This window comes from Dicentrarchus labrax, unplaced genomic scaffold (assembly GCF_905237075.1).
Source record: "Dicentrarchus labrax unplaced genomic scaffold, dlabrax2021, whole genome shotgun sequence".
In the NCBI taxonomy this organism is placed as follows: Eukaryota; Metazoa; Chordata; class Actinopteri; family Moronidae; genus Dicentrarchus; species Dicentrarchus labrax.
Window position 1 is genome coordinate 27500138 of NW_026136714.1, and position 27389 is coordinate 27527526.

The 27389-nt window shown below is 41.6% G+C and overlaps 2 protein-coding genes across 2 annotated transcripts in view; both read left to right on the forward strand.

Moving 5' to 3' along the window:
• Window positions 1-27389, forward strand: part of LOC127375919 (uncharacterized) — a 629637-nt gene that overhangs the window by 36902 nt on the left and 565346 nt on the right. The window lies entirely within an intron of this gene.
• On the forward strand, window positions 53-5552 carry si:dkey-90l8.3 (LIM domain transcription factor LMO4-B). The gene is made up of 5 exons (XM_051422401.1): window positions 53-419; window positions 2343-2574; window positions 2723-2819; window positions 3120-3278; window positions 4876-5552. The coding sequence occupies exons 2-5, from the start codon at window positions 2360-2362 to the stop codon at window positions 4882-4884; spliced, it is 480 nt and encodes a 159-aa protein (XP_051278361.1). The 5' UTR covers window positions 53-419; window positions 2343-2359; the 3' UTR covers window positions 4885-5552.

Sequence of the window (27389 nt, forward strand, 5' to 3'; positions counted from 1 at the left end):
GCTGCGCGCTTCATGTCGGCTGCGTCCCCCTCTTGGTAATTTAAATAGCCCCTTGCGCAATTTGATGAATAGTGTCGCTGTCAAAAGCGTTAGAAACAGATGAAGGCATGTTGATAGACAGACAGCTCTGACAGAGGGGAGAGGAAGAGAAGCTGCGTCATGTCTCCTCCTCACGGTTACATGTAGTTATCCATCCGCGGAGCTGGATGTCGGGAAGAGTTTTGCTCAACTAGTACCGTCACCGCGCCGTCCCGGGCTTTAATGTGTCGCTTTTGCCTTTTTTTTCTGGAGAGCTATGGAAACCAAGACATGTCAAGTCTAAGAGCGGTTTTACAGCTGTGAGCGTGTCGAGCTTCTTGTGAATATTTTTTCTACCTTGTCAAACTTCAACGCAGGAGGGAACAGCTCCGGCTCGAGAGGTAACGTTAACGTCTCTTTCCCTCATTACTGCTCCATACGCGCGCGCCTTCCTAAACGTTTTTAAGCTAGCACCTCCTGGTTGGAAACAGCACGGGGTTAAAGCTCAAATAATGAAACACTGTGTAAAGTTAAATGGAGAATAAAATACTTTAAATATGCATATAATAATAAAGTATGACATTCAGTCTCATTATTACTGGCACTCTTCCAAAAGTCCCATTTGGTGACTTTCCCCCTCTCACATCAAAATACATGCTGACTGTAGCTGTGTATTGGTATTGTATCACGATACGGGGTTTCGATACAGTATATGGTGATATATTGATCAGTGTTGGGCAGTAACTCATTACTAGTACTTCTATTACTTTTCTCCAGTAACTGTAACTAATTACTGATACATTTCAGTAATTATATTACAGTTAGCCCCCAGACGTAATCAGTTACAGTATTAGCTTTTGTGCTTTTGTTGTCAGCCCCTACTGATCTGAAATCCAGCAATCCAATCACATGGTTGGATTCATTTTGTAATCGTGGAGGAAACTATTTAGGAAGATGGAAATGCTTTCATTCAGCAGCTCGAACCTATTCTTACTAGTACTTTGATTTTAACAAACAAAACTGGATTTTAAGCATAAAGTCTGAATTTTGGGGAGAAAGGACACAATTATCAGTTTTGTGGGAAAAGTAATATAACTTGTAGTGTAATGAATTACTGTTGGCAGGGAGTAATAAGTAAAGTAATACATATTACTTTTGAAGAGCAATGAGTACTGAGTAATAAATAAAGAAATTTGAGTAACTAGCCCAACACTGATTGCGATATTGTAAGCAAGGCGATATATTGATACATTTAGTTTTAAAAAATCCCAAACTGTCATAGTATAAGTATAGTATATACTATAGTATAGTATAGTATAGTATAAGGAACACACCACCATATGCATAAACAAGTTAAAAACAGTGGGAGCTGCATTTGTATTAATCCCATTCACTGTAATATCACAGCCCTCAGTTTATGTGTATCACAAAATAAAATACTGCAATACGATAGTTCTTACACCCCTACTGCTGACATAATGTTAGTGCCTGGAAGTTAAATCCCCTGGTCTACGTGTACAATCTTAGAAAATATTCTTAGATAGATAGATAGATAGATCTGTGAAGAATCTTAAAATATTTTTTTTAATGTATTTATTTATTGTATTATTTGTTTTTATGTATTTAAGTTAAAAAAAGATCAATTTGTTTTACATTTCCTTTGCTGCTGACTGTGTATCAGTGGAGCTAATTCAATGACTCCCTCTTGTATTGATCAGTGTGATAGTGTTTAGGTCAACCTGTTACAGCTCTTAAAGTGTTATGTTATCAATCAGTTGCAGTCATGCTGAAGCCCTGTGTAGGTTTGTTTGAGCAAGTGGAAATGGCTGGTGTGTGTGGTCAACACAAAAAGGGCTTTACTATAAGCTCCCACTTGGAATTATTGTCAAGTAAATAGGCACCAATAGAAACAGAAATATTTAGAGCTGTGGCCATTGGTCGATTAATGGATTCATCGCCAACTATCTTGATTATCATTTTGAGTCATTTTATGAGAAAATGTTCTAGAATCTCTGAATTCAGCCTTTCCAAAGTGAATATTTTCTGCTTTCTTTAGTCCTCTATGACAGTAAACTGAATATCTTTGGCTTGCGGACAAAACAACCTACATTAATTGAGAAAATGATCAACTCATCAATAATGAAAATGAAAAGTTGCAGCCCTAGAAATAAACACATTTCACACAAACATGACTATTTTAAGACAACGATTTCAGACTGTATTAAGAATCAGACTGCTTTTCTGTTCTCCTACAAAATGTGTTTAAGTGAACGTAGCTAGCCTGCACCTGTCTCAGTTGTCAGATCTATATTTTGTGTGTCCAGGAGCCTCTGAGGGCAGAATGGTAAACAGCCAAGCGTCAGGCGTACCGCCGGCCCCCAGGTCGTGTGCAGGATGCGGGGGGAAGATCGCCGACCGCTTCCTGCTCTTCTCCATGGAACGCTACTGGCACACTCGTTGCCTCAAGTGCTCTTGCTGCCAAGCCCAGCTGGGGGACATTGGCACCACCTGCTACAGCAAAGGGGGCATGATTCTGTGTCGGAGCGACTACATCAGGTGAGAGGAAGGAAGAGGTGGTGGAGGAGGAAGGGAGGTAGGAGGAGGAGGAAGGGAGGGAGGAGGAGGAGGAGGGGGAGATGAAGCTGCTGGTTTTAGATTTTGGAGGCCGTGCAGACTGAGCAATCTGTGTTTTTTGTGTTTGCAGACTGTTCGGGCACAGCGGGGCGTGCAGCGCCTGCGGCCAGTCGATCCCAGCCAACGAAATGGTGATGAGGGCACAGGGAAATGTTTACCACCTCAAGGTAAATCCCCAGCTCTCACATCAGCGCGCTTTGTCTCCCACTGCTTGTTTGACAGTAACATCTGGGATTTGGTGGGTAGAGACAGTGAGACGGGAAGACGCGTCCCTCAATATCAGCACTCCATTTTAAACTTAGTTTGAGACACATATTAAGAGGTTTAAAGAAGTTAAAGTTCCAGTTTCAGTCTCTCACATTAGGTGACTTTGGTCATAGTATATGAATGTGCTTTAGTGGCCTGAATTTGATGCATTTTCAGATTTCCATCTCTGACCCTTTGGTTTTTTCCTCCGTCTTCTGCAGTGTTTCAGCTGTGCCACCTGTAGAAACAGACTGATGCCTGGCGATCGCTTCCATTACATCAATGGTACAATCTTCTGTGAGCATGACAGACCCGGCGCTGCCTTGCTCAACAGCCACCTGCCTCCACTTCAGAGCAACTCTGTACTGACAGACCAGAAGGTGAATAAAGGGGTTTCTGATATGACACTACAGGACGTCTGTACTTCGTAGCAGAACTCCCTACATGAATGTCACTGAATATGTTGATAGGGAAAATGGCTGCCACAGCAGGGCATGTAATTAAATGAAGAAAACGCTGTAGCAAAGTGGTAAAAATATGCTGAAAATTCAGAGGTGCTATTGTTATTATTATGAAAAACTGTAAAAGTCTAAAAGATAACCGTTGCAAGAACAGTTGAAAAACACTCGACAGAAAAGATAATGTACAAGACAGTAAGTTCAATTAGTTAATTACTGTGCTTTTGAGGTACTTTTACTTTACCTGAGTAATTCCCATTTATACTTTCAGAGGGAAATATTGTACTTTTGGCTCCACTACATTTATCTGAAATCACTAATTACTATTACTAATTATTCTTATTTTATATATAAACCATATTATCATCAGTTCATAAAATACATTGTTTGTTACAAATCAAAAGGCTCCACATGATGTAGGATAGTTTAAAATGTAATTAATAAATTAATCAGGGCTGCACAATTAATTGAAATATTATCGAAATCACAGTATGACCAAGTGAAATATGCAAATCTCAGAAGCTGCAATTTTTTGATAAAAGTAAAATGTGGGACAAACAACATTGTTACTGAGTGCTGTAGACTGCAGAGACGTCCTGTCCTATATATCTTGTTCTCCAGCTGTAAGAAAATACGTGTCTTTGGTACACAGGCCAAAATGTCACAACATCATGAATTTAATAGGGGTTTTTTTTCAATGAAAAATTGTGACTACTGATTATTATTATTCCCACTAATTGTGAATCGTATCGCAATGTTTTTTTTAACCTACTGTTTGTGTCATTTTAAGTGAATTTAGTTGTAAAAAATAGTTTATTTAATTTGTGTGGTATTGCTCCTTGGTTTTGAAACTGAAAGGCCACCTGGTAACTGGACGCAACCAGTGCACTATTAGTAGGGATGCACCAATTGGGAAATTCTGGGCCAATACTGATTCTGATGTTTAAAATAACAGTTTGGCCGACAGTTGATGCCAGTACGGATGTTTTTTGTTGTTATTTATTCCCCCTTTTGAGCCCAGGGAACAATGAAATCTACAAAGATAGGCATCTCTGCTTTGTTGCAGCCTCATCCAAGAAGTGAGACAGAACAGCCGCTCAATGTCCATGCTGCTGCATGGAGCACATCAGTATTAGTGTGCAATTTGTGCCAGTGCTCGAAAATGGATTCTTTCTCCAATATCCGAGTTGGAAATAACCAACACAACATTTAACCGGTGCAAAATTCATGCAAAGCAACAGATCGATCTGCCGCTGATATTGGTGTATGCCATCTTATTTGTTGATAGGCCCATGTCAACCAATGTTCAGCCACTATATCACTATGCTTTATTTAGATGAATTCATCCTCAAATAGGTATTACACAATAGATTTCATTTTATTTATGTGAGGGCATCTTAAAGCTAAAATGAACTTGAATTTGAAATGAAGAGAACACCTGAATAAGAAGGAAACAAACATTAGGGTCTGTTGTGGCAGTGGCCCTGACGCTTTTCCCTGTCTCTCTTCTTGTCTGCAGGTATGCTGAGTGGCAGCAGTGCCGCGCATCGCCCTCGCCTTTCCTCCCGAGCTTCACTTCTCTTCAGTGCACTATTCTTCTCCCGCTACTGTCGCCGTTGTTGTGGATTCTTATCACTACCCCGCCTCTCTTCCCACGGCGAGGATGCAGTTTATCACCCAAGATATCCCTTCCCTCACCATATCACAGACTCTATATACCGCATTCAAAGTCACGTTTATGTTGTGTTCAATGTTAAAGTGGTCTGTGCATCATGCAAAGACTCACAGTATGTGTGGACCGCACTGGCAAAAGGCTCCATGGGGACTAAGAGGAAGCTTGAGGAAAACAATGCCGATGAGAGCCCGAGCCAACTGGAAGAGGGAACAAAAGATGCTTCAATGAATGTTTGATGGACTGCTGTAAAATGACTGTCAAAGCTTCCCCTGAGCGTCAGTGCTTTTAATGAACTCTTGATCTCTCTCTTGTATATGTTAATCTGAAACTCAAGGAACATCTAATGTTGCTGTCATATACGATAACTGATGCCCTGCACAAAGAACTGAAATGATCCTGTGAAGGTTTTATTAGTTTTTTTCCTTCTGTAGAGTTTTATTTCTTTATCAGATACCTGTTCAATGTGTGAAAAAAATGGTAGAGTTGAAAACAAAAACCCTATTAAAACGATTTTCCTGTAACATGTCAGAAATTGAGCTGAGGTCATTTTGAAGCCCCTTAGTGGCATTAGAGTGGCATTGTATTGCATGGTACCTAGCATGGTGGATGTGACTGTCTCTCTCACTCTCTTTAGCCCTGTATGGTGAAAACATGCCTGATTACCCAGAGGAATGGAATTAGGGGGCTTGAGCTCTGACCATTTACAGAAGCAATTAAACATGAGCCCTGTATCTGTGCTGCTGGAGCTCCTGGGAGGCTGAACTTGGGGCATATCCCGTGGCTGACTGGCTCTGTGGCTGCCTGCCTGCCTGCCTCCCTCTAATAAAGCCTAATCTGAAAGCAGGCTAATTAAAGGGGAGTGGCCCCCTCACATCCAGGGCATTTGAAACAATCTGATGTATTTACTGTTTACCATGTTCCAATTAAAGCTCCCACACAGCCTGGTTTGTTTCCCATCACAGCCCTTTGTTCTCCGCCACTCTGCATGGCTTCTGAAAATTATTTTCCCGAGCTGCATCTAATTTGCTCTAACTCGGTTTGCCTTTTTAATGCTATGTAAAAACGTAAAGTCTCAGCATACCATCGGAGGTTGGGAGTTAATCTTAGCGCGATAGCAGCCGTGGAGTATGCAGGAGACAGAAGATAGGATCTGCTCTACTTTCACACCTTGCCTGGGAGCATGGCAGCCATCAAACTTGCACCTTAATGCGCTTAGCTATTTCAAAACGTCCCACTTGTCATGGTAGGTGCTGATACTGCATCAATTATTTATTCCACGTCTGATCAAGAAGCGTCACGCAAATTCATTAACGTATGCAAATGATCACAATTACAATTATCTTTGTATCGTGATGGTGGAGAAATAAAACCTCGGCACATTCCCGAGTCCCACCGCACCACAAGTTACACTTTGCATTCAAACTAATCAAGCCTCATCTGCCTTTTCCTAATTAGCCGGAACGTTTTCAGATGCCAATTAGCAGGTCTCATGAAAAGGCTCTTTGCCATGAGGCGTTGTCTTTTATCAGAGCTTCTGCAGGTGTGTGGCTCACCATGTAGTCTGTGTCATAGGAAAGTGTTTATTCCTGCTAATTAATCATATTAACACATGCAGATGAGTGTAATTGCCTGAGCTCCTCCACCTCACACTGTGTGAAGACACAAGATGATGCCAGGATATTTTTACATGCTCATGATGAAGAGAGGAAGAGTACCAGCGAAGCCTCCTCCTTGCCCAGACACTCCTGTGATATAGATCCAAGATGGCTGCCTTCCTTTAGCCCAGTTCCCTTCTGATGCTGATCCGCTGGTCTGTCAGCCAGAAGCTCTTTCGAACGACTGGGCCCCTGTGTGTGTGGAGGGGCCAGACCAAGTGTTTGGAAGCAGACAATATGCTGGCGTTAGCTTACACATCTCTGTGACGGTTCAGACTGCTTTGTGTCACCAGATGTGAACTGAAGTCTGAACAGCAGGAGCTTAGTTCCTGCTTTGGTTAACAACTGTTGTTCGGGGTGTTTTCAGAATGCAATTATTGAAGTCTCACTTATTTCCTCTTTAATTTTGATTCCATCTTTAATGTTCAATTCTCATTACTTTGGTATTTTTGAGTCCACAAGATTAGTTGTCAACTGCTGTTAGCAATAGCTTGCACAAACGCTACAGTATGCAAATATGGAATCAGTAGTCTTAAACTGTACTAGAGTAGTTATTCTCCTTTTCTCACATTTGGAATGTATGAACTCTCTTAACCATTCACTGCCACCACAAACCGCCACAGGATTAGCAAGCATTCGCCACTTGGCCTTGTCACAGTCGAGAGAAATGTCACTGCTAGCTCTTCCAAAATCCTTTGTTACATTCTTCATCATGTTTCGGTGATATAAGATGAATAAATTAGAGCACATAAGTTAGTAATTATGAGGGCTAGGAGCAGCGTTCTCATGGAAATGACTTCGATAAGGGCAAATAGCATGTGACATCCTCTTTTTGTGGCAGATTGTGGTGGCTAGTGTTCAATTTGAGTTGAAAGCTTAAAAATTGAGCTAGAAATGGTTTGGTGAATCCAATACTGTGGAATACAAGAACCCTAGAATGTTCTGAGAAAATATGTCAGTTCAACCAAGATACAAAAAAAAAAAAAACCTGAAATGGACTGTTTCTTTGGAAGACAATTGTTTTATTGAAAAATGTTTACAGTGATAAAGTAATAAAATATCCAGAGAATATTGGATATTAGTTCTCAGGGCCAGTGTGTAAGATTTAATAACACCTAGTAGTAAATGGTAAATGGACCTGTACTTGCATAGCGCCTTTCTAGGCTTTCTACATGCCACATTCACCCTTTCACACACACATTCACTCAGCGATGGCAAAGTCCATCAAACAGAAACTAACTCATTCATACACATTCACACACCGACAACCCGCTCTTCCTCTGAGCCACAGCCGCCATTGTGAAGTTGAAGATTGCAACCAACTGAATAGCACTTAGCCTTCCAAGCATGTAGGAGATATTATGGTGGCTGTCAAACTTGCAAAAAACACTAAAGGCCCTATCTTGTGCCAGTGTTTGGTTTGTCCATTGTGGGCTACTGTTGAAATGGTGTAGGTCACTGTAGAAGAGAACCCGTAGATGTAGATATAAACAGCCTATCTAAGGTAGAAAAAACACAACAATTCTTATTTTCAGGTGACTATCCCATTTTGGACAATAGATCCTAAATGTTACAAACTGGACCTTCGAATCTGTAGACACTACAATCCACCCACTACATATTAGGGTGGAAGCATAATCTTAGACGCAGAACAGTACAGTACAGTAATAATCTGTTCAATTGGGCTCCATGCAAAGATTTGTGGACTAAAGTTTTTTTGGTTTGTGTTGTGTTGAGGAAGTTTGACTTTCTGTCTGTCCAGCTATGATGCCTATCATTACTCATGATCTATATATTCCAAACACTCTGGAAAGGTGCATGCTTCTCTGAGTTTTCCCTGAAAAGGCTCGTACAGTAGAGTGGGTACAACAGTATAAAAGCTTTCTTGAACTGCGAACTGTACATTGCTGTCATCAAATAACACATAAAAACAAATTACATTGAGCGAAGACTTTGTGTTTTATCTCAGATCCAGCCGTTTTAGCAGGAGGTTCCTTGTGCTTAAACAGATTATGGGTATAAACGATTCTACCTTGCTGTAAAAACAGACAGATGAGCTGAGAGTGAGAGAGGTATGTGTGGAGTTTGTAGATGAAATGCTGATAGACAGGTCTTGTCCACCCTTAGGCACTGAGCTCAACGTAAGAATGTTAGCTGTGAAACCGCCATCTGGCTGTCACCATTTTCAAAAAAACCAAGCATGTAAATGCAATGGTAGTGTGCTGAAAGACGTCTATGGCATTTAGCTCACGATCCTTCTGAAAGCTGCTCGGGCTGCCAAAGCTATTTATGGTTGCTCCAATCCCCAAGCACCAGATGACTGCAGCGAAGTAGACAACAACTACCAACACCTAATTTGTCATAACCATAGTGTGTTAAACGTTCTGATGATTTCTGAATCCTCTTTGAACTCACAGAGGTCTCCGGCGCTGCGCTTGCATACCCCACATTGTATGGGGAGTGAAACAGGAGACGCTGCTGGAACATGTAGGAAGTGAGGCATGTTGCGGCCATAACTCACTGCCTTCAGCATTGGGAGCAGAGGAGCATAATGACAAAGACAGCGACTTTACAACTCCAAGCCTCACACAGGAATGTCAGGGAGGGGAGAGAGAGAAAAGTTCTCCTGGCCAATCGGAACGCTTTGAATAATTAAAGTGATCGGCTTAATTAGCTCAATTACGTTAATTTGACCACGGAACACGGCCATATGGTGAAAGGAAACAAAAGAGGGGGGAACTAATTAAAAGTAAAATAATGAGGATTTTAATTAACTGGCTCCCCAGACAGCAGAGCGCAGGGATCAGGAGCCTGCTACCATAATTAAAGTGCTGTAACGCTGGCAACATCTCTCCTCTCTTTCTTATATCTGTGAGGGCTCTATCCATCTAATTAAATCTGTAAATAAATTAGCAACATTGAGGGTTCCTGCTTGACTTAACACCGCCTGCAATCCACCCCCCAGCCCCCCACCTTCCCAATAACACGCTTACCTTACTTTCAGCACGCTGCACCACCCATATGTAGGCAAAGGTTGAGCTGAGGTCTGTCATTAACAGAGGGATGTGGGTAGAGGATTGTGTGTGTTTCACTCTATCATGTTTGTGCAGGCTGATTCTTGTGTTTGCTCCCTCTCATAACCCTGGATTCTGTTTTGAAGCTCTATCTGCTGGGAACACTGGCTGACACAGATCACAGGAGGCCAAAGCGGAGGTGACAGCGGCATCACCTCCATGTGTTACACATGTTCAGGTTGCAACAAGCCACCATGTATGTTCCCTACGTGCCATCTGGGCTTCCATTCTCCGTCCCTAATACCTCTGTATTGCACTGCTACCCTCCAGCCACACCTCTCCTGTGCCCTCTGCTCACCCTGCCCCTGGCCTTTTTCCTTTCCTGCCTGCAGTCAACCTGCAGGAGCCCCCCCCCGCCCTGTGGAAGCAGGGGCTTTTTCATTAAAATGCATTCAGATTGACAAGAGACTTATTTGCATATTAAATTAACAAGCACTTAAGAGTTCTGAGCGAACTGTTACACTGCCAGCTCCGAGTAAATGAGGAGCGAGCGAGCGTTCGACTGTCATTACCCACGGCTGTCACCGTTGGACACGGTTGAGGAATGGTGTGTTCAGAGATAGAGAGACACACAGAGACAGACAAATGAGAGGCAACAAATGTATCGCCTCTTCCACCTCTTCTGCCCTGACGATGGTTAGAATGATGCATCGGCTGGATGACAATAAGGCTGATACTGGTTTTTCATTACAATCAGTCAGTGTGATCCATATGATGGAGTTATTAGAGAATTGATCAGTGCTACATTGGTAGTGTTTGTAAATATGATAATAATGAGCCATTTAGATTAAACCCCATACATGTATTGATGAGTATATTCCATTAGTGGCAGTGGCAGCAGGAGTAAATAAACCATCCTCTCTATGATTGTCTATAACTAGGTCGCAGAAGCTTTGATGTTGCTGTTCTAAACACCTGAGTCCTGATTTACAATTGTTCAAGACAAATTGAATTAAATAAGACTACGCTGTAGCTTCAACCTGCCTTGCCTGGATAAATATAGTGACACCCACTGTAAACCAGTCCAGCAGGTTTCATGTATCCAAACAAACAACCCTGAATAACCACATATGGCCTAACTTTACTTTTAAAGGTGGAGTAAATGATTCTAGATAATGCGGTTCTAATCCAGTTCTCGTCTGTAGCAGGACACAACGGCGGCTTCCCTGGTCACACACGTTCTTACAATACATTCAAATATGTTTGTGAAAAGATTTGATTAGAGAAATAGGCATCACAGTAACAGAACCTTGAGCCATATTTGATCAGCAAACTGTGTACTGAGCTAATCCAAGCGCAGGTCTTTTTGCTACCAATGGCGCGGCCCCTTGCTGGCCATGCAGAATGCCGCGTTGGCCTTATATGTCAGACCCAGAAGCTTTGTTCTCCCTTAATTTACTGTCAATGGTTTGTGCACAGCCCTGGCTCTGTAAATGGGAAATAAAGTAGATGAGACCGAGCCACACAACACTAACTTGTTATTCCAAAATGTGTGTGCCAGCTAATGTTAAATGACTTGCCCACGGACATTCAGCTTACTTTGTAGTTTGCTAAGATATCCTGTTGTTAGCTATAGCAGCAGCAGAGTTGTGAGTATTGCTGTCTAGAGCTGGTGTGCTGCCTCTGGGAAACCGACAGAAACTTAAGCGACAGTTTGCTAAACCACAACATAACATCAGTTACTTTACTTGCTGTGTCATTGTTTGCTCTTTATCATGGTGTCATATCATGGTGTTGGATTTCTCCAGAATAATACAAATAATAAATAAATAAGCTGCATTAGTTTAATTTTTCTTGCATCATGCTGAAATGAGACATGAGACTGATTTGAGTGGAGTTTTTTACCAGAAAACCAACAAAAAACAGAGATAAAAGATAAAATAATAAATAAATAAAGGCTAAAATTCTGCAGTTGGCATCAGCTGTAATGTAGGTTCATGACTATGAGCAACTCCTTTCATACAATTAAGTGCAGCTTTATAGACTTGAAGGTTTTTGCCTTAATACTGTTTTAGAGATTAAATGCATTTTTTCAAATGTTCCATGCAGCTATAGATTTCCATTAGTTTCTGCTTGGTTTGAAAATCAATTTGCTTGAGTTGGAACCAGTTAACATCAGATTTGCATTTGTCAATATCATTTAATTGTTGCATGATAATCAGAAATCAGTCTGCTATTAAACTGCATAATAATCACATCGTAATAATGGATCATTACAACGTAAAGCTTTAACAGTTTCACTGACTCTAATTGATTTTTATACAATATGAAGTGAATGAACACCAATGGGTGCCTGAAACACTAGGAAATATACATCTAAAATGATATGGTGCATATTCAAAAAGGGTTAGCAAAAATAGACGACTTGTAGCCTACTTCTTCCCCGGAGTTCTTGTGCTTTCTCTTCTCGCAGGTTCTCATGGATCCTGGTGGAGCCTCCTGCCATGGTCCTGCTTGACTGCCATTGCTAATATTACTGATATTAGTGTTATTATTATTATTATTATTCGTGGTGTGTGGAAGGTCTTCCTGTCTGGATATAGCAGTAATGAGCTATAGCAGCAATCTCAAGAATTACCACTTTAAACTTACTGAATATAGAGTGATGCTGGGATGACTGTTTTTGTAGTCCAACCTGGAAGTTACCTCCTCACTGGCCAGCGGGATTTTTCCATTGGATTTTGGATTATTGGCTCTGTGGCAAACAAAGCTTTATGATACTCACATATTTTGTTTAGCAAGATAATCTTCACAAATAAACACCACTTTTATGATTTGTGAAGCGTAAATGCGATCGCCAGAAGTAAAAAGCTAATGTTAGGCTTCAAACGAACTATATCACAGCTGCATGGCTTCAACGTCACCAGCACTAAACTTCTAACTTTTAATTGAATTGTTTTATTAAAATCTACAAGTTGGAAAGTTTATGTTAGAATAGTTTGCAGGAGCGTGAGGAGAGGCAGACTAGTGAGTAGATAAGTCTCGTGTTCGGCGCGCTGACGTTTAATGTCACCGACAATCTCCGTGGTCTCTTTTAGCCACTTGTTAGCAACCACTTTTTTTAAGATGTAAAATTCATAGGTAATGTTTCTTAAGCTTATTTCAGGCATCTAACCAAAACTTCAAGGGGAGCGAACTGCAAGTGATAAAATGCAAACTCAGTTCCCAGGTTTTAGAACTCAATCCTGCAGCACTCTCTTGGCTCCCCTTAATATCATAAAAATATATATCTTTAATTCATCTGTCTTCACAAAGCCACGCCTGTAAATCCTTAATCGTGGCACACTGAAAAGGTTGCACCTCCACCCTGTGTGACTGTGATGACGATGTTCCCAGCAGTGCCCTGTGTTAGGGGCGCACACAGGGGTGTTGTATCAGTACCAAACCTTAGCAGGCTCTGGGAGAAGCCTGAGGGAGGGCTTGTCACCGCAGAGACTCACAGACAGCATACGGCTGTGTTCTGCTGATAGAAAATGCACCATCAGCTCAGTATCCAGACTGTGTGATGATGGTAGATTAGCTTTGTTTTTTTTCTGCAAATTTACAGCAATGATACTGGACGGTTTGGTCAGGAATTTGTCTTGTAAAAAATGCTTATGGTTTGTCATCTGACATTTCTCAAAACAAAGCCAGTAAATATTGATATAAAGCAGCTCATCATCACTTAATTAGAAAAGAAATCCTGCTACAACTGGCTTTACAATGGAAACCAGTGCTTAATAGAGCGGGCCTCCTCAGCAGGGCACCAGTTCTGTTGGAGAAGCTACCAGATTACTTCAGACACTTTCTGCTAATCACTCCAGAAACTTTTACAAACTTGTTTATTCTTAGTTTTTGTGTTTGATTGATTGCTATCATCTTTCTGATTGTCATTGTATTATGTGTTATTTTCTCTCTCTGTGATTTATAATCTGTTCATTTTATCATTGCAGTTTTATCACTTTTTCATTTTGGTTTATTGCTTTTACTTGTATGGCACTTTGTAACATTGTCTCAAAATGTGCTCTATAAATAAAGTTATTTTTGGTGGTGTAAAACAAGTGGTGTTATCTGAAAATACAGAACATATTTACACTGTTTTGTACCTGCACATCACTGTATACTGATGGATTTAGTTGTATTTGTTGCTGTAATTAAAATAATTTGTATTCTTATATTGTTTGTCTCTTAAAGAAGACATGTCTGTCTCAATGAGCCAACTTGACACAACAGAGAAACCTAACCTTTATTTTGAGTTCTGTACAATCAAGGACAAGAGAAAGAAATAAAAGTAAATAAATCTGATTTAATCATTATTTTTTATTAAGGACAGGAAGCAGACTTATTTATTGGACTGGTATTGCATTTTGGGTCACCACCAGTCACCCAAAAACAACCCATAACATATGTGCTAGTTAAAATGCTTAATACGACATATTTTTAATGTTTCCCTGACAATGACTCATAGCGGATGTGCAAATTATGACTGTTGATGGTCAAGAGCAAAGTAAGAGATAGACTGACATTATTATACACCCTGAAAACTGTATAGGAAGGCTTAATTTGTCTTTTCAACATAGATTCGCCTAGCACATAGCATATCTAAGTACAGGAAAGGAGGAAGTTGACCGAGGTTCTGACTGAGGCTTGCTCAACTGTTATTGGAGAACAGAGCAAAAATGGGCGGGACTTAGGAAGGGTAAATAGATGTCTATGAGAAGCCCATATCCTGAACTTGTGTATACTGGCACATTCTGTCCAAAAACATCAATATCAGTGCCCAAAAGCTCATATACCCGTAAACGCCTGACAGAAACAGCAAGTGTAATTCCCATAGAAATATCCCTGACTCTTCTCTGGTCCTCCACTGTAATAGGAATCTTGTTTTTTTCCCAGGTACAGTCACAGTCCTGCCCAGCAGGGCCGCCGCTGAGCATCACCTTCATCATTAGAGGAGGAACCGCCAAACTGTTGTCAGATGAGCGTCTGGGGAACGAGTTCCCCTGTTTGTCTTGAGACAGTTTTTACGATCGGAGAGCTGGGAAAGGCCAGGCCCTCATCAACCCCCCACTCCACCAAACCAGGTGGAACACACGTGCGTTCATTAGCGCCCTTTAATGAGGAGCAGATGCAACAATGCTGCCTCTCACTCTCACACACAAAGAGCTGTGCATAAAGGCACACACACACACACACACACACACACACACACACACACACACACACATTCTGACAATACAGATACTCCTGCTAATGGAAGGTCATGGAAGCAATGTATATTTATATTCATGGCAGTATTCATACAGACACATTTAAACTAAATAGATCCCCACACATGAAAATACATGTTAAGTATGTTGTGTACATGTACCCCCCCCAACACACACACACACACACACACACACACACACACACACACACACACACACACACACACACACATTGGCCCATTCATTCAGTCTGACCGGGGGGGTCTTTCACAGCTCAGATGAGTGGGCCTCATTTGTCCAATTTAGATGAATGACTGAGATCATATATCATTCCCCTTATGTCAGACTATTTTTATCTTGGAGGAAGTCGATGCAAGTGAGCTGCAGGAGCCAAAAGAATGCCCAATCTGTGGATACGGGTTGAGCTTTTAAGGGTGTAAGAAGCTGCACTTCTCATCATTGACAACAAAAGCAGATGGGGGGTTCAGGGACATGTTGAAGGAAACACGCACAAACTGCTGATGGACATACTGGCTCTTCTTGTTACCACTTTATGTTAGAGCAGCCTCTTTAAGCCTGTGGGTAAATTTTGAAAAAGGACATGCTTTGAGTATTTGCCAAAGGCATTAAATCTAGTATATTTTAGATGTAAAAGCAAAGTAGTGGCAGCACATATTATATATATCGACTTGACTCAACTTGAAGAAACAGCTCAACATTTTTGGAATTTTGCTTATTTAAAGGTCCAGGGTGTAACATTTATTGAAATGGAAGATAATATCGATAGGAATGTAGTGTATAATCACCTTAAATATTAAAATAAGTTTTGTTTTTGTTAGCTTAGAATGAAACATTTTTATCTCTTCTACAGAGTCTGCCATGTTGAACCACCATGTTTCTACAGTAGCCCAGAACGGACAAACCAAAAACTGGCTCTAGATAAGGCCTTTCGTGATTTCGAAGTTTTGCGGCCACCATGGTTTCTCCTACACGCTTGGAAGGCAGGAGTATTCAGTTGGTTACAATCTGCAAATTCACTGCTAGATGCCACTTAATAGTAAGACTGGTCTTGAATTGTGGTTTTGACTTGTAATGGCAAAATCTTAACCAATGGGTATCAAACTGCAGTGGTTTAGAACTATCAGGGTCCTTTGAGGAACTACTGCCAGCTAAAACATGAGCTATGGCCGAGCTTTAACATGTGACTTATAGCTCGAAAACAACATTGGCTGCTGCTAAAGAGGTTAGTGTACTGTAGTGTACTAACATCTGACAGCTTGCATATTGAACATGGAAATCAGTACTAATATACAGCAAATACAGTTACCACACTGTTACAGACATAACCCCTCTAAACACATCTGTTTCCTAAACTAGTCGGTTGTTTTGTCTAGAATTCCCCACCACGTGAGATTTCCAACCCCAGCAGCCTTCTAGCAGAGGGCCAGCCTTTAAAGCCACTATCCCCTTATTGCCCATTAAAGTTAACTCACAACATCCCAGCCTTGTTCCCTAATTGAGGCCTATGAACTGGGGGAGCAGGTGGGGTATGGACTGCCACGTTGAGTTTTAGACTCAGCATGGGGCTGCAAACAAGCCCTGCGCTAAGCTAGCTGAAGCATCAGCAAAATATAGTAGGAAAAATTATTTATGAGTTGCATGCACTAGAAACTTTAATACTTGCAGAGTTAACAGACTCAGGAGTGACATCAACAGAAATCATACGTGTCAGAGGCTTAGCATCTGCTTTTTTAGACCAGTCCATCGTTGTTCAAGTAATTTAAAATAAAATGACCTTCTGCTGCACATAGAAGTGACCTTGATAATGTATTCCCAACATCCTTGTCAACCTGAAAAGTTTAACGGAGTTTGCTTTCAACTGGAAATGACTTTCTTGTTATGTTTACTCAATAACTTTGATATCCAGCCATGAATTCTCAGAAAACGAGCATGTGAATGAAAGCTTAACCCCAGCAGCTTTAAAGTTCACAGTGAATTTCATAACTTAACACCATTACATCAACTGGGGACCAGTTAGTAAGCTGACACTCATTGGTGTTTTAGGCTCTAGATATGATTATGATTGCAGGAAATCACCTTTAGAAATGTGTTTCATTGTATAACAAATCAATGTGAATGCATGGACTGAAAATAGAAGTGTGATAAGGGGAATCAGTTAATGCTAACAATGCAGAGTTGCTACTTTGGACTTATAGTAACCATTCTAATGGACCAGTGTGTAGGATTTAGTGGCATCTAGTGTTGAAGTTGAAGATTGCAACTAACTGAACACTGCTGGCACCTGTGTTTGACAACCTGGGAAAGAGAACAGGCTGTGAAGTGTGTAGGAGAAACTATGGTGGCTGCGAAAAATATGAAAGTCCCTATTTTGGGGTATTTTTATGTCTTAGGATAGGACAGGTGAAAATAGACAGGAAAGGGGGGAGAGAGAGGGCACATAATTTGTTAATTGCCGGTTTGGATGCCTCAGGTGAACTGAACATATATCTTGTATGAGCACTCATGCAATGTGATCTTTCTTGTTTGCTTCAGTTACACCAGCAGAAAATTCACCATTTGTTTTGGTGGGAAGAACTGAAGAAACTCAGTAACCTCCAGATGACCTGTGAATCAGGTGATATGTATCTCTACAGTATTTCATTCATGTTCCTCCTGACCAGTAAAGTGAGGAAAGAAGCTTTTTTGGTGTTTGGTGCAATTTGGTGCAAGTTTACAATGCCTCCCTCCACCATCCGACGTCCTCACTATGTGTTTATGTGCTTACGTTTTTTCTTTTTTGGTATTATTGATTTCTCTAGCTCTAAGGCTGAGTTCTTGCTGCAGCGGCCATGGATTTGGGTCCAACCTGGCACCCTTTGCTGCGTGTCATCCCCTCTTCCCCTTTCCTGTCCATCTTGAGCTGTCCTATCAAAAAAGGCAAAAAGCCCCCCCCCCAAAAAAGTATGTTTACATCAATTGTTAGTTAGCTAGTTAGCGAACATAGGGTGTATATATGTGTTGCTTTATCTTTTTCCAAAGTACAGGAAAGGAGAAAGTTGACCAAGATTCTGACCGAGGCTTGCTCAACTGTTATTGAGCACAGAGCAAAAAGGGGCGGGACTTATGAAGGGTCAATTGTGCTACCTTTATATTCGTTTCAGATTGCTCCTGTTACATAAACACAATTTAAATCACTCTATCTACAATCAACACATACCTTATATAAGACAGAAGTGGACCACTTATCCACACTGATAAAGGCTGGAGTGCCACAGGCATTTTGCCCTTTATAAAATAAATATCACTTTAAAATGGCCCTTTGTTGACGAGTGCGCCCCCTGCCTTTTGATTAAACATTTGATGCAAGGATAACTTAACACTCCACCTGCAACCTACAACCACTCAACCATCTATACAATAATGAAGAGCCAAGTGCAAGCAGGTGCAGCTGAAATGTCAGTGTGTGGTTTGAATGTATGTGTGTGTGTGAGGCTTGGCATTTCAGACAGAGATATCGTTGCAGAGCAGGGTGAGAGGTGTACAGCACTGATTCAGAGAGGGGGAGGGGGTTTTCAGTCTCACCCTGAGAGTGGTGAACTGTGGTTTTCCTGACTCAAGCGGGGCCCTGCTGCCAGACAACGTTGGGCGAGATGCAGGCTAGAAGTTCAAATCCCCGTGGCTCTGCCGGGCGCCTGGTCCTCAGTCCCCGGCTTGATAAGCGGCGTCGCTTCTGCCCTCTTCAGGGGAACGTTTCCCGGTTGGAAATGCCAGCGTAGGGCCGAGGGCAGAGCTCGCCCAACGCGGCCTCACCTCGATGAACCACAGGGCACCTATGCTTCTTATCAGCACCCATACACCTGCGCAGCCACTACAATAGGAGGCCATGGGTGTGTATCTGTGTAGTGGTAGTTGGGGGGAAGGCACGCAGATGGACAGACTGAGGGAAGCCAGGTAGACAAGGTGGCCCCTTACTGGTTTGTTCAGCTCTTCGATGTGTGAAGGAGACACAGAAAAAAACACAAAACAGGCCTGACGGTTTGAGGTTTGTGGAGTCAGTGTGCCTTTGACTGTATCTGCTGTTGAACTGAACTTTCTATTCGCAGTGGAGGTTAGCAAAGGTGCTGCTAGATAACAGATCAGGCCAACAGCCTCCACCAATCTCTGGCCCCATCTTTTGCTCTGTTTGCTTATTCTGCTGGTCATGACCTCAGAAATAGGAGGGAGCTGAAACAGAGCACCGTTTCTGGGCCGGTAGGTGAACGCCATGATGTATTTTAGTAATAAAGCATATAGTTGTCTGTTAGGCCGGTCAGACTTACGCTGTAATGGTCTGTGCAACCACTCTGCTGCCTCGAGGAGGTTAAGTTGATCTATTTTGGATTTAAGTGGGCTGCTAAATGCTTCTTTGCATGTGTGTGTGTGTGCACACAAGCATGGCTTTGAGTGTATGCGTGGCTACACACTTTTGTGTGTGTTTTCTGTAATTGCGTAAGCCAATGAGGAACTGATAAGCCTAGTGGAGCCAGACGGCAGACACTTAAAGATGTCTGCATTGATAATAAAGGGAGAGTTTAGTATATGCAACCTCTCCTCCAAACACACACAACGCTCACTGTATTATTTTTAACCAGGGCTTCTATGGTGAACTGTATACATAGTTGCATGTGTCTGAATAAACATTCCTTCAAGAGAGCAGGTAAACAGATTAATCTCATCACTGCTGGGATGGCGGGTAAGGCTCAGGTTGAATCCTGGTCCGTGTGATGTTATCAGGACGCCATTTGTTGTCATAACCATCCGAGCACAGTGGCGCTGCATTCTTGCGCTCCAGACTGAAGAGGAAATGTAGCTTGTTCTTCGAGTTTAATGTAAATCTCCATATTGGGAGAGGAAATCTAAACATGTGAATGTCTGTGGAGCCTTTGCCCGGGTTGTGGGAGATCAAAGCACAGGACAGACAGTGTTGAAGCGGGCTTATCTAACCACTGTGGCGGGGGGTCAGCAAGCTTTAAACAGCTATGATCTCAGTGCTCATTGAAATGAATCCTCCACGGCCCGCTCTCTGTACGACTGCGGCCTTGAAGGAAGCAGAAAGGAGGTTAAAAGCTAATTGATTGCATGTTGTCAGAGTCCATGAATCGTGTCTCCTCCTGTGCATGGGAGTGCCGGTGTTCGTGCGTGCGCCACATCCCTCGCCCCCATCCCTCCTGTCTGTGTTTTTGAACTAAGAGATGAAGCCATCTGCACTGCTCTCTGGAGACACCGGGCTCCCTCGTCTCTCCTCCATTTTCTGCTCCTGCTGTAATGGGAAAATTGCTCTGTCTTTCCGCTCTAGTTGGGATTGGCAGCGTTGATAAGCATTGCAGGGACAATTAGAGGTAGGAGTTTTCATTGAGAGGCTTTCAAACGATGCTGCGCTGTCATTGGCGGCTGATACCCCCTGGGACATACCATTGCGCCAAACATGACTCCCTTCTCAGGGGTAGAACACCCCTGCTCAGAGGTAAAGTCCAGTGTTTGGGTGCAGCAACAGCTTTCCCAAAGAACCACAGTCTTTTCATAGTTGTAATTGCATTGATCTGAACAGTGTTCACCCTCAGTATGTACTCAGACAATAGATGTGTGCAGCAGCTGGTTTGATTCTTTTTTGTTCCTTTTCTTGCACACAACAAAGACAACAAAAAGGTTTTTTTCCCCCCTCCAAGTCTTGGCTTTGTTTGGATGTGTATGATGAGTATGTCATTATCTCAGCAGGCTCCTACCAGCACAGCTTTACCTTACATTTCTCCTCCCAGAGATGGGGATGAATTAGGGAAATATCTTGCTGTGCTGCAGTCCCTCAACTAATTACAGTTAAAAGGTCTGATATGACTTAGAGGTAGGCAGGCAGTAAGAGGCTGGAGCTCGTAGGCAGGCAGAAATATGAAGGTGTGGAAGGGGCTGGGGGCATTGTTTATGAGCAAAGTGAAGTGGACCATCACAGAGGGAGTCAAGCAAAGGCCAAGTAAGTGATGGAGGCAACGATTAGAAAGAGAGTAAGAGGGGGGATGAGAAAGGGGGGAGGCAAGAGCAACATTCCTACGTAGGACTTGATTCCCCCTCTTAGTAATAGGACACTCTTGTCTCTGCACAGAGGGCGTCACATGAGAAAAGCAAGTTAAAAGAAGCCCTGCTACCTTTGCTTTTGTGTTTTCCTGTAAAGCAGGAAGTGGAGAGTTTTCACATCTGCTCCAAGCGTGTGTAGTTTTCAACCCCTTTCCAAATCTGTGCTATGATTCAGTCATACAGCACAAATAATGGTCAACATACCGGGAGCTACTCATCCCTCCCTGTCTCTGTTCCAACTCTCAGGACCAGGTCTCCGATTTCCTCACGCATCTGGGGTCAAACATGCATCAAAACCCCAATTTAGTAGCCGCCAGGTTTCTCTTGAGCGCAGATAAAAGCTGTAATAATAACAACGCTAGGTGAGTCAGTGGCGCTCCATTCACAGCACACTGCTAATTGTCCATAAATGAGCCCATCTGGTTTGATTTGCTGTTCGGTGAGGCAGCAGGATAGCAGTTCCCTCCCGGCTATGCTCCCCTAGCTGCCTGCTCAGCCCACGGCCCCACTAACACCCGAGACCACCTAAGCTGAACTCATAACACGAAACCTAAACTACACCCCTCTACACCAACACATAAAAAAAAACTGTAGGTACAGCTTATTCCTAAGCCTTCCCTTAATGGTTGCATTATAAATAAACCCTTGGCTAAGGCCTTCATTTGAGAGGCTGAATGCAACATTCATGCCTGAGGTTAGGAGAATGAAATACTGAAGTGAAACTTCAGACAGAGCCTGAAGAAAATGAAAGTGTCGTCAGGAAGGTTTTATTTCCCCCCAGAGTAACATGTGGAATGGGGATGAGCAAATAAATTGATCCTTGCTAAGTCCCGCCCCTGTAAGCTTTACACTTGCAGTTTCTGAGTTGAGTTTGAGTTTTTATCCTGTTGATGATTGATTTTTCTGATAAGTTTGGTTTTAATTAGTTATTTAGTTTCATGTCATAATTGATGGCTAAGCCCTGCTTACAATTGAGTCGGCCCAACCCAATCACTACTGCGCAGACTTTGGCTCCAAGTGACGTCACCAATGCAAGACGGCAGCGGGCGGATCTAGAATATTTTGGCTTCATTTATGCACAATGGGAAGAAGTGGTTACCCATTGTCCATCTTCATATGTCAGTGGTTGCAACACATCACTAGAGCTGCGTCCAAAATCACTTCCTATTTGTTACCTAGTGCAGTACATTTAACATCATCGTTTTATGTGAGTGTCCGAATTCTTTGTGTGAAATATTCACTATATAGTGTCCTCACACAAAAAGCGATTTCACTGAAGAGATTATGTCACAGTAGGAAAAACAGGAGGTAAAATAATAAAATGAATGATGGCTGAATTCCATTAAGCTGCTTCAGTTTGAGGGTCCTGGTATTTTTTTATGCTGGCTCACTGTCACAATGTCATGATTTACTGGCACACAGCTTCAGAATAATAATAATTTAAACCTATTTCCTGCACCTGGGCATATACAGTGCTATTTGTTTGGCATACATACTGTGATATACTGACAGATAATATTTGTACATGCTAAAGTACACAACCTTAGTTGTTTGTTTATATATGTAGTAAATTAAATGGGATTATAACACTGGGAAGGGTGAATGCAACAATAAAGTGAGTTAAAAACAGCTACAATAGAGGCAGAATGCAGCAATTACTACACCTTTCCACATTCACAATACAACACATTCTCCCTTTACCATTGCACATAACAACAATAAAGTTACCTTCCCAAAGTCACAAACTCCATTAACCTTTGTTTAGTTTATACTCAAATAATGGCAAATTTGACTGGTTCCACTCTGTGGGGTCCAGACCTGTTGGCACCACTTCCCCACCTTTAGCCTCAGATCAATCCCAGCACATCCTGTCGGCTCTGTTTGCACAGCTTGCTGCCCAATGCTCATACTAATACAATACATTACCTCAAAGCAGAACAAACTATCACAACCTGTCATAATGTGAAGTGGCCGCAGCTGGATTATCAGATAGGTGAACCTGCCAGCTCTGTGATGCTCAGGACTGGATTTGAATCAACTTTAAAGTCTGGAACAGTTACTTAACTTCTTGTGATGTTAACTGGCGTGGTGGCCAACGCTGGACACTTACAGTATTGGAGTGATTATGATATCATTACACTATCGGCACTCCAAAGATTTATCTGGGTTATTTTAATATCTGTCTGTTGTGCATGGCCAGACTGACTGGTTAGAGGGCCCTAGGGCAGAACTTGGCTGTTTGGCCCCCCATTGACACCCCTGTTCCTCCCAGTGTCTGTGCAATATGTACACTTTTTCCATGTTGGAATACTCTCCGGCCCCAGATCTGCTGTGTGTTTAATTTCATGAAAACAAATTTAGGAATATGCTAAATGTAAGCACAAAACTGAAATAACGAAGGTCCTGAAACTAGATTTAGATACAGGGACCCTCTTTAAGACAGGATCTCAAAATCAGGTAATTAAGCAATAAGGCTGCTATTAAATTAGCATAGACACTCAGACAAAGATATTTCAGTAAATAGGAGGAGGTATAACCTGTGTGTTTAATAGTTTTGGGGCTTACGGCTTGTTTGCTGAATGGCAGCTCATCAGTTTGGACCGCTCCGGTATGAGAGTTTAACGCAGGGGCTGGGTGAGGCAGCTAGCTTATGTTGCTAGCAACTTTTACTTTGTTAAGTAAAAGTTATGTAACAAGATTTTCAATGAGTAATGACAAATTGATTGACGACTTTTTCAAGTAACTTTAAAAACATCAGTGTTTAATTATGTGTAGGATACTTTAAATGAATTATGAATTATTGTAATATATTATTATATTAACCCCTCTTAATGAGCAATTAAATGAGAGAGTAAATCCTCCCACACCAGAATTAAATGTAAGCTTAATATTAATAAAAAAATATCCACCAGCTGTAGTTGCAGGGGCAGCTGCCACCCCAGTTTGATGTCAAATTCTTAATTTAGATTAATAAAAAAAAAAATTATGTAAATAGAAATTACTTTAATGATCTGTTATGGCCACATTTTAGACTCAGTGATAGTTCAATGAAAAAAGACATGTAATTGGAGAAGATTTGGAAATAAAACAATTTATTGATTTCCACATTTCCACAATACCACATTTAGATATTTCTATTCAGTGCTTTTAATTTGACACAATATGTAATGTTTTCGATTTAAAATATCTTCATTTTCTAAGCAAATAATGATATATATGTGATTGTTTGTGATTAAATCAGTACGTATTTGTGCCACTCCTTAAAGTCTTCCTGCCACCCACTGGCCACACCATGAATATTTCTCTAGATCTGCCCCTGTGTAGGTAACCGTCACCAACGAATCACTGATACCTGATTTATGTAACCACCAGCAGCTAGAATAGATCGCTTTGTTAGTTGTTCAGTCCCAAGAGATTTCTCTGTTGCACACAAGCCCGAAAGATTCTATAAAGCTGTCCGCTGGGTCACTTTAGCATGGTTACGAATACAGTACTGTCTATTTATTTATTTATTTTTATATACTTTATTGATCCCCTAGGGGAAATTGTTCTTTTCACTCTTTTTCTCACACACACAGTGCACAGGAGATGAAACAGGCACCTCTCCAGCTACCAGTCCACACTCCATATTTTGTGGTCTGTGGGACTTGAACCTGCGACCCTCCGGTTCCTGAGCTGAGCTACTGCCGCCCCAATCCCATTTACTGTACACTAATTCTCACCATGTTTTGTCTGAGCTCAATGTTCACAGTTGAAAAGTGACAATATGGAGTATGCTTGTGTACCTGCACACTGGCCAGGATGCATCCAAAAATCACTTGATTTCGAGCGTGGGTGCCGATGGGCACTGCAGTCCAACAGTAACATCCCAGAAGAGGAAGAACCACTCATGGCTGGAAAAAAATGAAAGAAGCAGACAGTGGTGCAACAACTTCAGTAAAAGACAGAAGACAAATTCCCCAAAACCGCATTTAAAATAAAAATTTGTAGCAGGGTGCATACTTTGATTAATTTTGTGCACTTTGCACTTAATTTCTGCCGCATCAAAGCTGGTACAGGTCACCTGTTCCAGATTTACCACTCCTGAATGAGTTAGTTGAGCTCTGGTAAAAATCTAGGCTGAGTTAGCCTCACTAGAGCCTTATGTGAAGCAAAACATATAACATAATAATGTGTGCACAGTCATATTTAGGTACCACCATCCTTCGAAACAGACAGTTTAATCAACTCTATAAAGAGGAAAGACTTTTTTTTACTGTATATGATTCAACTGGAGTTGAAGACAATTTTATGTTTTATCATTACGCTATGACGATTTGAGGGCTGTACTGTCCTGTAAAATTTCCATAATTTCTGGTCTCATTTTCCTGGTTGGATGATCATAAAAGAGTTGTGCTTTCGGAAGGGAATCATTTTGTAGCAGATTGTCTTTGTGCAAGAAACCGCGTTCTTTGTTTGGACTGTAATGTTATATGTCCAAAGTTTTGTTCTTGTTTTACCACTGCAATTGTATTTTTTACATCTTTTACAGAAATATCCTTTTTACTTTGAAATGTGCCCCTTCACTCAAATATATATTTTCTAGTTGGATGTTTGAGCTTTACTGTGCAGAATGATGTATGTGCAGAGTTTGACCAAGTGGTAACCTCTGTGGTTGCAAATGAAGCCAACGCAGAAGTAAGAAAAACTGCAGTTCCTCTAACGGCCACTAGAGAGGTGAGTCAATCTCCATAAGGCACCATATTAAAATGCCTTCAACTTCAGCAGAAATAAACATGTTTACAGCCTGGTACAAAAAACGCTTTTGGCCTCTATAGATCATTTCCCTGTTCATGTCCAGCAGGAACAATTAAGAAATGAACAACATTTCGCATTTATTCTGGAATTTTTTAAGGAGGTTTTTAAGGAGTTTAATGTGGAAATTATACTTTTTTGTAGAAATACCATATTAGACACACATTGTTGTTCCAAACAGACACACACAGTATGTATCATAATACAATACAATACAAAAAGATGCCAAAAAAGATCATCCAGTTACAATCTACAATCATCGGATGAGAGTATAGAACACCCTCCACCCTCCTTATGTCTAAATACATACTTAATAAATGAATGTGGCAATATTGGAGCGCTTCTAATTTATGTAATCTCAGTGACACTCCATTTCCCTACCAGTCCCCGAGGTCAAGGCTCATGCTGGAATAATGCAAAAACAACTAAGGCCAGGTGAGTGAGATAAGCTTCTGCTAACAATGGGCGTTAAGGTGGGAAAACGGGGGAAAGAAAGCAATTTCACTCCCATTCATTTTAGTAATAGCTGTAGTGTTGTGGAATGTTTCCACTAATGCATCAGTTGCAGGTAACTGACTGACAAAAATAGATTTTTAATCTCATTATCTCCAAAACAGCTAGGCGGCAAGAGAGAGAGAGAGAGAGAGAGAGAGAGAGAGAGAGAGGTGGAGAGAGTGTGTAGGCTATATGTCTGTGCGAGTGTGTGTGACTGTTCATAAATGAGTGTGTTTGAGAGGGAGAGAAGAGAGAGAAGGGGAGGGAGAGAGGGGAGGGGTATGGGTGTACAGATATGCACCCTCGCTTCCTCCCACCCCCGGGTGCTCTAATTGAGAGGAGGCTTTTGTTATATAAACAAGAGGTACACCTCAAGTTGAAAATTAAATATTTGAAGAGATGGTGGCATGCTTTTGGAAGTGATATATATTCCAGTGGGTGAACGCTGGTGTCAAAGGGGTGCCGTTGAAGAGGTGGTTATTGGCATGGAGAGCCTGCTCTGTGCACCAGAGAGTCAATTCTCACCTCGCTTCTCCTTCACAACAATGAACACAACAGCCTCTAAAGCTCTATTTCTGTACACTCCAATTGGATCACGCTGCTGCTGATTGTTCTACATCTCAATAGGCTGTTAAAGTGGTAATCTGCAAGTTCCTTGCTATTTTTTTATTTTTACTTTGTCTCCATGTTTGGTGCTAAGCGCTCATTACTGCAGTTTTTCCTCGGCACATCCCGGAGATCAATCAGTGTGTCTGGTACTCCGACGTCTTTCCTTGGATTTTTGAAGTTTGAGTTTCTGTAAGTGGCATGCTTTCGTGTCTTCAGCTCTGTGGCTATTGCTGCTCACGCTAATTTGTGTTTCAGACATGGCAAAAATTGGAAAGTCTGACTTCCTGTGAGGAAGAAGTGAAAAGGAGCAGCAAGTCAGAATTCCAAGTGGTGAGGAATACAAAATCAAAAAAGACTTGCAACTCGACTTTGACAACCACTTGTGACTTCATGTGGACTTGAGCCTTTTGACTTGAAAATATGTGAAACCTCCCACT